Source organism: Miniopterus schreibersii, assembly GCF_964146895.1.
Source record: "Miniopterus schreibersii genome assembly, chromosome: 10".
NCBI classification, from domain to species: Eukaryota; Metazoa; Chordata; class Mammalia; order Chiroptera; family Miniopteridae; genus Miniopterus; species Miniopterus schreibersii.
Window position 1 is genome coordinate 30,292,059 of NC_138110.1, and position 12,626 is coordinate 30,304,684.

The 12,626-nt window shown below is 35.8% G+C and overlaps 1 protein-coding gene across 2 annotated transcripts in view; it reads right to left on the reverse strand.

The window, feature by feature from the left end:
* ELP2 (elongator acetyltransferase complex subunit 2) overlaps positions 1-12,626 on the reverse strand; it is a 39,928-nt gene that overhangs the window by 23,444 nt on the left and 3,858 nt on the right. For both annotated transcript variants that reach the window (XM_081149512.1, XM_081149513.1), the window contains exons 3-11: positions 11,219-11,289; positions 7,686-7,842; positions 7,229-7,306; positions 5,466-5,530; positions 4,639-4,705; positions 4,026-4,166; positions 2,562-2,657; positions 1,421-1,521; positions 1,105-1,236 (exon numbers count right to left, since the gene is read on the reverse strand). In XM_081149512.1, coding sequence (XP_081005638.1) covers positions 1,105-1,236; positions 1,421-1,521; positions 2,562-2,657; positions 4,026-4,166; positions 4,639-4,705; positions 5,466-5,530; positions 7,229-7,306; positions 7,686-7,842; positions 11,219-11,289 — 908 coding nt within the window. The remainder of the gene's footprint in view (positions 1-1,104; positions 1,237-1,420; positions 1,522-2,561; positions 2,658-4,025; positions 4,167-4,638; positions 4,706-5,465; positions 5,531-7,228; positions 7,307-7,685; positions 7,843-11,218; positions 11,290-12,626) is intronic.

The window sequence follows — 12,626 nt, forward strand, 5'->3', positions numbered from 1 at the left end:
TATGTAAAGTCACCCTATGTAATGAGAAGTCAAATCCTCATAGATAACACACCTATTACAAAGCCCACAAATTAAGGGTTATGCAAATCCATGAATTTTTACTTTATAAAGGAAGCCATCAGATGCACAGATGGAATCTGCTGACTCACATTTCACTCAATGTTCTCATTTCTTTCATTTATTAAAATATATTTACCTAGTACCCAGTATATGCCAGGCCCTGTTTTTTATACTGTACAAACATTAACTCACTTAGGCATCATAAAAGTCCTATCAGTAGGTGCTATCACTATCCACATTCTACAAATGAGAAACCTGAGACAGACCTTAGGTAATGTCCTCAACAATACACCGCTGGTAAGTAAGTGATGGGGCAGAATGTGAACCCAGGATGTCTAGCTCCAAGGCCTGTGCTTTTAGCCACTATGTTCCTATTTTATTTCTCCATATCCAAACAGCAGATAAGAAGCAAATTAGAAAGTAAGGGATAGAATAATGTTGAGCATGATTAGAGGAAGAAGATTACCTCTTTTTGAGAAGAGATAAAAATTATAAGAAAAAGCTAAAAGGGTCCAATATTTGGAGGGCCATGTAGAATTACACATATTAACAACCCCTGACAGCATAGCTATATTCCATCACAAAATAACAGATGTTCAGAAAGTCCTTTTGTCAGTCATTTGTTCAACTTTTATCTATGGAGTACCTAGCCATTCAAAAAGAAAATATCAAACTACATTACCTTCTTTAAGACAGAGAAGTTACACATTTTAGGAAAAACTCCCATAAAAAAAATTATGTAGCTTAAAGGTAGAAATTAAAATTTACATAGCTTGAAGTTCATTATGTAGAAATTTTACATATGTGCAAATTTCAATACCTCAACAATGGTAGAGAAATTAATACTTTTATTCTTAGAAAAGTATGAGTTTCTTACCTAGTAAACTACAGTATAATGTTTAAAAAAGAAGTGATGTCATTTGAACTTAAATGCCTGTACTGTTTCTGTATAGTGTTATAAGTAAAACAACACCATTAACCTAGGTTTCACTAGGATTCACTCTACTTGATCAGAAATGCTTTATTTAAAAGTGCTTTTCTTACTGGGTTAGCTGCATTCTGTTTCCAAAGGTGCAATGCTCCATGGAAAGCATGAGCAATGATCATAGAGCCATCTTCATTGAACTGGCAATCATAAAATCCCAGAGTATTTCCACCAACTTCACCTACTCGAACCTATGCAATTACAGACAGAAAAACAATTCATAATCAATAGAAACCATTGATTCTAGAGATTATGTTCTCACTCATTTAACATATACAAAGAGCAAACATCTACAGCTCTAGGAATATAGACTTGGGAAGTAAATACTCAATTTCTAAACCCAATTTTCTATTCCTTAAATATTCATATTTTTACCTGTTCTAGCCAAACTCCTGACTCTTCATCTGGAGCCCAGAGAATCATGGTTTTATCCATTGAGGCAGACAATAATCTCATTGGCTGATATAGAACACCATCTAAAAAATATAAAATAATTTCTTTAGGTTTTCAACAGGCATCATGTTTGTAGATTACCAGAGAGAAAAAACATGGATACTGCAAACACATTCACTTCAGCAATGCAATAGCAAAACTAGGTAAACAAGCTGTGGTATGTTTAGATGAGGTAATATTAAACTGCAATAAAAATAAAACTAGAGCTGCATGAATCAACATGGATACAACTCCAAATGTTTAGCATGTTACACTAGAAAGGCAAGTTGTAAGAGCATGAGTACACACTGATATAATTTCAATAGCTGTAAAACTATCGTTTATGGCTACATTGATGTGTAGTTAATGTATAAAAACATGCATGGGAATGCTAAGGTCCTGAATTCAGTACTGTAGTTGCCCCTAAGGAAGGACAGAGGGGCAAGGGTTCAGGAAAGAATACATAGGGGTCCTCAATATCAATAATACCTAATTTTCTTAAACTGTAGCAAGTATGATATAATGTAATAAAAGCTGAATTGTGGTTACCTGAACATTAATTATTGATATTCTCCATTTTTGTCTTGGGGAAGGGGCTGTGGGGAAGAATACGAGGCTGTGCCTTACTCAGCTCTACACCCAGTACCAGCTTGAGCACGCACACAACCATCACTCCATAAATGGAGGTTAAGGGCAAACGGAGGAGGGGAGTCTTGTTTTTTCATAAATGTGTTACCAACTTTGTATTGCCAAAGGTAAAGGATTCAGTGAAGTTTGCCTGAAAAGTAAATTTCTCTTAAATCCCATAAAGACTAATCTGAAACTTTTCAGGAAAAAAGCTAATAGGGGTGAGCAGTTTCAGCACCACGGCAGGAATCATCCTTTTCCTGCTCAGGAGCACAATTTTCAGCGGGACTGAGTGTCCAGCAGAAGAGGACTGCAGTATTATACTTTGTCAACTTGAAAATGTCTTGCATTTGAGATTTCTAATCACACTAAAAAATACCCTCCAGTTTAGTTGGTTAGCTTAAAATTCTGCATGTGAGATTTAACTGAAATGAGGGATATGTGTTTTTCTTCCTACCTTTGTAAAATGAAGGCTGCCAATGAACTGCATTTACCCAGTTTTCGTGACCAGCCAGCACAGTCTCCAGAGTAACTGCAAATACTATTTTAATACCTATAACAAAAGTAATGAAGAAGCATTGTTTCCTCAAAGCTCTTCTAAAAAGAACATTTTCATAACCAAGTCAGTTGTACATTCATTTCCAGAAAAAACATGATTTATCAGAGTCAACAAAAAGAACATGCATTCTAAATTTCATTAACTTCACCCACTGTTCAAAATTGCAGGAGGAAAAAAGTTCTAAAGAAAGATAAATTTTTCTCTACTTTTGTCTCTACCTGGTCATAAATAAATATTAAAGAATGTGCTCTATTTTTAATATTTTCTGGGATAGCTATTGTTATACTGCAATTTAAAAGCGAAAACAGATGTGCCAGCCTCCTACCTATGCTCACTCATTATCAAAGTATAATGATCTAAAATGCCATTTTTAAAAATTAAGATAAATGCAGAAATAAAGAGAATCAAACCACTATTATGACCTCTCAAATAAAATAATTCATAAAAATATCACCAAAAAATTCAAGTTTGGGAATAGCTACTCATAATATGCTGGTTATAGTATTTCTTTGTTCCCCCCCATAAAACTGTTACCAAAATCTCAACTCTTATTGGCTTTATAACCAAGAAGAGTAAAAACAAGAGAATTCCTGGGGGAACAATGCTCATTGAGAACTAACTTTACAATTTAGATACACATCCAAAAATACTGTCTTCAGCCCTAGACGGGTTGGCTCAGCGGCTAGTGTCAGCCTGAGGACTGAGGCGGCCCAGGTTCTATTCCAGCCAAGGGCACATACCTTGGTTGCAGGCTCAATCCCTGGCCCTGGTTGGGACAAGCAGGAGGCAGCCAGTTGATGTCTCTCTCTCACATTGATGTTTCTCTCTCCGTCTCTCCCTTCCACTCTCTCTGAAAAGTGATGGAAAAAATATCCTAAGGTGAGGATAGGAAAATAAAAAAGTGTTCTTCAAAAAACAAACAAAAATAACTTCTCCACATACAGTATTTCAACAGGATCAATACCCCATGCAGGAGTATTGTTCTGATGCCAGAGAGTAAGAAAATCAGAATTACATATATTCCTCAAATGCAGGGATTTAGCTTGTCTTGTAGAACATCTTCCAACAAAGGTACAGATAATTCACATTATTTCTTAGATATTCCTATGCTAAAATTATACAAATTAATTTATTGAGAAAACATTTTAAAAGTCTCACTAATATGGTTTAGAAGTTTCAAATATGAAAAATGACTCATCATTCCATAAAAATTTAAAAAAGAAAAAATGCATAGTATCAAGTTTCGTGTAGGGCCCTGATATTTCTGAAAAACTAACCTTCATATAGGTATATAGTGAAACATAAATAAATCAGCTAGGAGACCTAAATATTATTATATCAAATATTTTCATTTTTACTCACTTTCATTTTCTATAGTAAAAGTATTCTCCTTCAGTCTTATACTATCATCATCCTGAGTTTCTAATGATGTTGATTTTATACACAGCTGCCATACTCGTATCAGGCAATCCTGTGAACAGCTTGCTAGGAAAAGATCTTTACCTAATTAAAAAAAACAAAATTTATTATTTTAAAACATTATTTTCTTAAATTTAGGTATAAGACTTTCTCCTCTACGAAATGCACATTTCTATATTTCCTGAAAAAAATTAGACTTTGCCTTCTTACCCTTCATTCATTTGACTTACATTCAGTTTTACTAACATTGGCAAATACACATATAATGCTAATAAATGGTTGTGGCATGTGGTATTCTTATATACAGTCTATTAAGATATACAAAGAACTTTTCAAGAATGTCAGCTGTGTTCTCTTTTAAACATCAACTTGTTTCATCTTCTACCACCCCAATTAACAGTTAATAAGAAGGGATAAGTATCCCCTTTTCTAATTGGGACAACAGAAAAATATCACATACAAAGAAAATTTAAAATTAAAACATAGGAGGCTGCTTTCTTGGAAGCTACACATACTTGTCCCCATCATATGTACTTTAGCAAAATTTCGTACTGACCAAAGGCTGCCCATTCCACGCCTCTTATCCAATCCTCATGTCCAGAGAGAAAAAGCACTTTCTGAAACTAGTAAGATAAAATCATCAGTCTCGGTGTAAGAACTTAATGTTTTCATATATATATTGATTTCATTTGGTCTCAGCTAGCGCATCTTTTTTTAAAAAACTGGGAACACTGTTTGATTAGACATAAGATAGACATCTCATGAAAAATCTCAAAATCACCTAATTGAGCAATGCTGAATAGATAATATAGTATCTGTAGAGCTTAAATACTCTAAATGCTTACAAAATAGAATGATATATACTATGATGTAACATAGATACAAGGTGGGTAGTTGGATATTCACAACCATTTCAAACTGTCTTACAAAATGCAAAGAAACCAGTATCTCCACTATTAAATAAAAGAGCCCAGAGTTAACCAACCTCCTTTCTAGAAATTCCCTCCTCTAGTTTAACCACTCCAAGTGTACATAAGGCTCAGAAGGACAAATAAACTCTACCAGAGAGAGTTTTCAGTGTAGGTATAACATACTTCATTTAAAATTTTAAAGAAAAAACACTACCACAGTATTTTTTTTCTCTCCCTCCCCCACCTAACAATCCGTTTCCCCTTAACAACTCTGGACCTGGTAGTAAAGGCAGAAGTTGCTTGGTGTTCAGAGAGAGGTAAAACATTTCACAGAGAGCTGTAAAAAATACTCTCATTGAATTATTTTTGTTCAGATGAGAACATTCCTAAAATTCTATAATCTGGAAATAGTCTATATTAAGAAATATAATTAAGCAAAAGCTAATGTCAGTCTCTTAATAAAATTAATTACCTGATCATTCTGTTGAACAAATAAGTGGATTTTGCAGTCATCATCGCCACATGCTAATATTGGTACTGGGGGGGAAAGAGGCTTTGCTGTTAAGTATTCCATCACATGTTATGATTATCACCTATGCTGGATTCTAAACTCTAAATAAAGTACCCTGACTTCTATTTCTCACATCATTGAACAAATAAATTGAAAGCACTCAATAAATGTCTACAGGAATAAAGTGAACACTCTAAAATGTTCTATTAAATGGTTACTTGGCACCTGGCCAGGCATGGCTCAGCGCTTGAGCGTGGACCTAGGATCCAGGAGACTGCAGTTCGATTACCGATCAGGACACATGCCCAGGTTGCAGGTTCGATCCCCAGTCGGAGGTGTGCAGGAGGCAGCAGATCAATGACAATTCTCTCATCATTGATGTTTCTATCTCTCTCTCTCCCGCTCCCTTCCTCTCTCTGAAATCAATAAAGATATGTTTTTAAAAAATAAATGGTTGCTTGGCAATGAATGACTACTGATTAAGAGTCCTTTTTTCCATTATATGTATTTTGATAGAAGGAGCAGTGAATAGAGAAGTTTGAGAGCAATTGGGAGCATTTTCACTGTCAGCCAGAAGGTTAATATGAAAAGTTAGCCCAACTGAATAATAAAATGGAAGAGCTACTATCAGTCTGGCATCATGGTTACTGCACAAAAATGTAATGGTATGGTTGTTACATTGAGGACCTTACATTTTGTTTGAAAGTTCAATAGTAAAACAAACTTCCTGAAGCAATTGGGAACCAAATAAAAAAGCATGTAATTAAATATGTGCTTAAAAAGCTATGAAAGGTGTGTAAAACTGGTTTTCTTTAATAGCACAAAAAACTAATTCACATTACCAAGGGACAGTCCTAACTGTGGAGGAAAATAAAACAGGAACTCTTTTTCTAAGGAAACACCTTGCTACAAAGTGAATTTTTCCAAGATTTTCTCACTTTAAATCCCCTAAAAACAAAAACAAAACACTCCAGTCACATGGCCTCAGTGTATGTTGGAAGAAATTAAATTCTATACTATGAGATCAGAATGTGTGAATTCCTCCTCCAAAGGAGCCCTCCTACAAGTGGAAGCATCACATAAAACCATGAAGTCGCAGCTCCTGTCCCAAAAGGCCAGAGGCTGGTGGTTTCCAGATCCTGCCTCTCACCTGCCTCTTCTCCAGGTTACTGAGGAGGCACAGAGACAGACTGACTCACACTGGCCATCATCTTTGTGAAGGAGAATCAAACAGAGGTACAGATGGGTTTCATAGCAAAAGGGAAAATTTTCTGTTTGGAGATTTTAAGTGGTCTTAGGCAAAACTGTCATTACGTAGGATGTAAAGGGGCTGTCCTCTTGTAAGAAATGCTCACATGGTCGATCTTCAGTATTTTTTCAGCCTATTCCAGACCTTCACCTTCTAAAGAGTTAGACAATTTTCCCAAATTAGATGTACATACATCAGCAATATATTTGATAAATAGCAGTATCAATCTTGATTATATATTAAGCCATTTAAATTTTCAACAGCTACCAAAATTCCTAGTAGCCTCCCTTAATCTTATGTTCTATGCTCATATTATTTGAATATTGAAAACAAAAGTATATTAGCTAGGTCCCAACCTGTTTCATGAAAAAACTAAGATACGAAATTGAGACCCAATATTTTTCTTTTCACTTCTGGTCATGTGGAGATGTGAAAATATATTGCTCTTTTAATATGAACTTAAAAGGATACTCACCATCAGTATTTGGCAAAAAAGATAAGCAGAGAGCCAGAGTGAATCCATTTCCAAAGTTCAAGGTCTGAAGGCATGTTACTAAAAAATAATAACAAACACCATGAACAACTAACTCTGAGCTTATCCACCTAGAGAGATTGGGTAGCACTGTCACATCAGCAGGGATATGAGAGAAGTCAACCCTGAGCCCCCACTGACCATGTGAATTGAAATGATGAATGTTTAACAGGGTTACAGAGAACAGAATTACATATATGAAAAGGCTAGAGGAAATTTACACTTACAAATCATTTGGTATAAGGAATTATGAAAAAGTGCAAAAAAACACAAACATTTGGATTAGAATTAGAACATTTTTAAAGCTGCTTGACAGACTAAAAAATGATGCCTGTTCTTTGGTTGTCATTCATTTGATAATTACTACTTCACTAATTTTTACTATAAAGTCTAAACAAACCTTCTGAACCCTCTTTGGACCAGACTCGAACAGTGGAATCGGAAGCTGCAGAAACTATCAATGTATGTAATGCGACATCCGATGCCCTCCTCTGGTAAACAGCATGCACTGCATAAACAGGTCCTTCATGACCACGGAGATGGACCGCTTTTAAAAGCTGAATCAGAAAAAAATGACAAAAGCATTATGATAAAAAAGGGAATTACCGGTTTCATCTTCATTTAACTGGAACCACAGGATTAATGGTACTACTGTTAAAATAGGTCCTTTCAGTTAAAGAGAATGTAAACTTTCAAGAAGTCTGTCTGACCATATTATTGACACACAAAACACGCATAACCTTGACACAGCAATCTCACATCTAAGAATGTACTCTGAGGTGCTAACAGCAATAGTGTAACAAATAATAAAAGGCAAATGCAGAAGGATATTCATCACACACTCCTTTTTTGTTTGTTTTGGGGTTTTGGTGGAGGATGCAGGCATGAGTCACACACTCTTTATAATAGTAAAAGAATCAACCAAAAATTATTAATAGGGAATAAATTAAATTATTGTAGACATACACTATAGCCAATAAGAAGGATAATGTAGATAAGCGTGTGCTTATTACTAAGACATCCATGACATTGAGATTTTTGAAGAACATAGGCCACCTTTGTGGATGGTCCTTTTTGGATTAGTCTGAAGTTTTGTCATGAACAGACTCAGGATATACATTTTGACATCATTACTACCTAAGTGCATCACATCCATGAAGTCAGTCTGTCCTAATTTTAGTGGTTAACCTTGATATCTTAGTAAAAGTAGTGTCTTTTCACAGTGAAAAGATTTTTTCACTGTGAAGTTAAATTTTGGGGGTGATAATATGTGAGTATACTTTGAGAGTGAGTAAATATTCTATTCTCCATCAAACTATTACCTAGTATTTTTAGCATACCCACATGATACTTGCCCGAATCAAACACAGCTGAAAAATGGAAAAATGGCAAACAGAACTGGGAACCCATTTGTTTATCAAGTCCACAGCTTGCCATGCAAGATTCTTCACTGTGGCATCATTTCTACTGTGAGATTCCACCACTTCCAGTATCTTCCATAAATTGTCTTCCGAAATAGAGGTGTCCCTTAAGTGTCTCCTCAACTGCTTCCCAATTACTTAGGCAGAACTCTGCCACTCCAGAAGGTAATTAATATTTATGTATGAGAGTCTGAACTTCCTTTCACCATTAACCTTTGGCTTCTTTGAAAAACATTTTAAATAACTCAAATACAGTATGTATAATTGTACAAACATAACTAGAGATCTGAGACAAAGTTCCACAGAATGTTAACTCTGTTGAGATTTTGTATATAGTTTTTTTCCCTTCTTTAAATTTTTCTATATTCAAACTTTTTAAATATGAGTCTGTATCATTATGCCTTAAATAATTAAATCTACTGAAAATACTTCACATCTTTAAGCAGGGTTATATTTCAACCATCACAGAATTTTAAAAACTCAAACAAAAGAAATCTCTCAAGTTTACCAGCTTTTTAAAAAACAATGCTCACTATTCAAAGACTGGAACCTCTCATTATACCAGCTTAGAATTATTTCCTGTTATTAGAAGCCAAGGTGTGTTGAGCACCTGTGTGCATGGAAAAGCATATGGAAAAGAACCTTTAAGCCCTAAGGTTACAACGCGCGGCCCCTTTCCCTAAACCCTCATCTCCCTTCACACCACTGATCCTCCCCTCCTCCCTGCTTGGCTTCACATCCTCTCCTCTGGCCCCTTCGAAGCTAAGTTTGCTGCCTGCCATCAGATACTTGCTTAGCCTACAGTCCTCTTTATTGACAGGAGAAGCCTGGGGCAGCACCAAGGAAAAGAGTCTTGCCAAGTCTTACCTTAGGTCTCAAAAATGAATGCTAAAATCGCTTTCTCTGGATTCCTCTGCCAAAATCATTACAAACAGGATTTAATTTTGCTACACATCCCTTTGCTCTCATTCGAGTCTAGGTGGCTCCAAAATCCCCACCTCCAGGCTTTCAGAGGACAAAGTCTGGGTGCCTGACCAGCAAGTCAAATGACATGTCTGTAACTGAAATCCACATCTTCCCTCCTACTTGCCTATGTTCCTTTATAGAAGCACCTTTCTCCAGGGGCCCTAAAACACAAGCCCACCGTTCTTGATTTCTCAGTCCCCTAACCACCAGCTTGTTACTCCTTTTATAACTATGCATCAACACCAAAATCATTTTTCCTTCCAAAATACATCCCATATCCCTTCCTTCATATTTTTCCTATTTTAATTTGTCCCATGGCTGTCAGACTAATCTTTTGATATTCATACTCCTCTTCTTAGAAATCATCAATGACTTCCCAATGCCTGCTAATAAAAAACAAACTCCTAAAGCAAGTATTCAAATTCCCATAGGATTGTCTCCTATTCTGCTTCTCTAGTATCACTACCCACAATCTAGAAACATTTCCAAAACTGTGTTCTTTAGAGTTACAAGGGCTACTAATAGATTTAAAAGGAAAAAAATAAAAGTTCAGACTTGAAACAAGTTTGGGAAATTCAAGGTAAACAAAGATAAGTAGGTTCATCCATGTCAGAGCTTTTCAGGGCCCTCACTATGCTCGTGTGCATTGGAATCTCTAAGAGAGGTATACCATATGCAGTGTTTCCCAAACTTGATTGGCCACAGATTCCTTTTTTCATGGAACTTAAGAGTAATCCTCTCAACACACTTTAGAAAGCCCTGCCCCAAAGACATCTTGGGCTTTGATTAAAACTGGATACTCCTGAACAGGTTGTCTCCTTTCTCACCTGAGCTTTTATTCATGCTATTTTTCCTACTAAGAATTCTCACCCCTTTAACTCCTCCCAAGGAAATCATCTCACACTTTAAGAACTCAAAGGCGACCTCTTAAATCTCTTCTGAACTCCCTGCACCATGGTTGTGGGGCAAGTTAGACAACCTACCCAGGAGCCACCCTTGTACTTTATTCAAGTACATTTTGCTTTCAAACTATATACATGATTCATGAATAGGATTCTGCCTCATCTATGTCTTCTGTATGGCAGATGTTCAAATACCTAGCACACTAACTTTTCACTTTTACTCTTTTCTTACAACTAGAAACAACCAAATGTCCATCAGTAGAGGTCTATCTATACACAGCATTGCATATTATATCACTCAGAATTATGTAAATCTATACCTGCAGTGCAACAGTTATCCTATGAACACAGCAATATTAATTTTTGCTATCACTGAAAACAGATCAAACAGCCCATATAAGAGCAGCTTGAAAATTATTCCAAAATAAGGGGAAATTCACAGAAATGATTGACAGTATATGAATATGGGAGCAAATATTAAAGGGAAGGACTCAGGGCCTGTGAAGTACAGAAAATACAGCATCTGAATTACTGATAAGCAAGAATGAGGCAACTTCATAAAGAAGGAACATAAAAGAAATGAGGAAAAAAATGAAAAACAGATGTAACGCTTATTTCTTATAACTATAAACATGTCTACCCACCTGGTTATTCTCTATTTCCCAGTGAATCACTTGATTATCAGATCCTCCAGAAACCAATTCAGTAGAAGGAGCTGAAATAAATTATATCTCAGTAAATATTTTTGTTCACTTTTTTTACCAGCTATTTTGAAAAATTTCAAAGCTACAGAAAAGGCATAAGAAAACTCATATATCCTTTACCTAGATTCACCAACTGTTAACATTTTGCCATATTTGCTTAATAGCTTATTCTCTCTCTATATGTACTATAGAAACAGACCCCTTTTTGTTTTTGACAAACTACTTAAAAATAAGTTGCAGACACCCAGCCAGTGTAACTCAGTTGGTTGAGCTTTGTCCCATGCACCAGGAGGTCGCCAGTTTGATTCCCCATCAGGGTACATGCCCCGGCTGCAGCTCGATCCCCAGCGGGGAGGGTGTGCAGAAGGCAACCGACTGATGTTTCTCCCTCATCGATGTTTCTATCTCTCTCTCCCTCTCCCTTCCTCTCTCTGAAATCAATAAAAACATATTTTAATAAAAAAGTTGCAGACATCAAGACCTTTGATCCTCAATCTTTACTATGGATCTCCTAAGAACTGGAACATTCCCCTACATTACCACAAAACAGTTATCACATTCAAGAATTTTAACACTGATACAATATCATTATGTAATATACAACCCATATTAAAATTTCCCTAAATTGCCCTAGTAATGTCTTTTATAACTTTTTAAAATTCAGAATCTAAGACTCACATATTGCATATTTAGTTGTCATCCTTTCTCAGTCTCCCTTAATATAGAACAGTTTCCCAGTCCTTCCTTTTTTTGTGATAATAAGCATCCCAACCAATTGTTTTGCAAAATGTCCCTCAATCTAGATTTTTTAAAACGGGGAAATAATATATAATTTTGGTTTGGATTTTCCATTTATTTGTTTCTTCTGGCATACCTGCTACACATTTAGGGGAAGCAGCTGGGGGACTCAGAAGTCCCAGGCTCCTATCCTAACCCTGCTGTGAGCCAACTGTGATCTTGGGGTTTAATTTCTTCATGCATCACATAAATTAAGCCACTTATCTAACTATGTGATTTTGAGCATCACTATAAAGTACCTGATACATGGGTTAGAAAGAATATCTAAATTATCTGGTGGTAGAGCCCTATTGTTAGAAAAAATCAATCCTAATAGTTAGTGAGTCACAAGCAATTTATTTTATGTAACCTCACTTTTAAAGGGAAGATAAAATATACAAGCCCAAAATAGTATTTTATAACAAATCCCTATACTGAGATTCAAGTAGTTTTTTACGTCATTTGGTGGCAATTAATAGAATTACAATTGGGTTTTAATATCTACACTAATGGCCACCTTTTCTACTATTTTATGGTTTTTACTGACCTAATGTGATTAGTACTGTGTTAC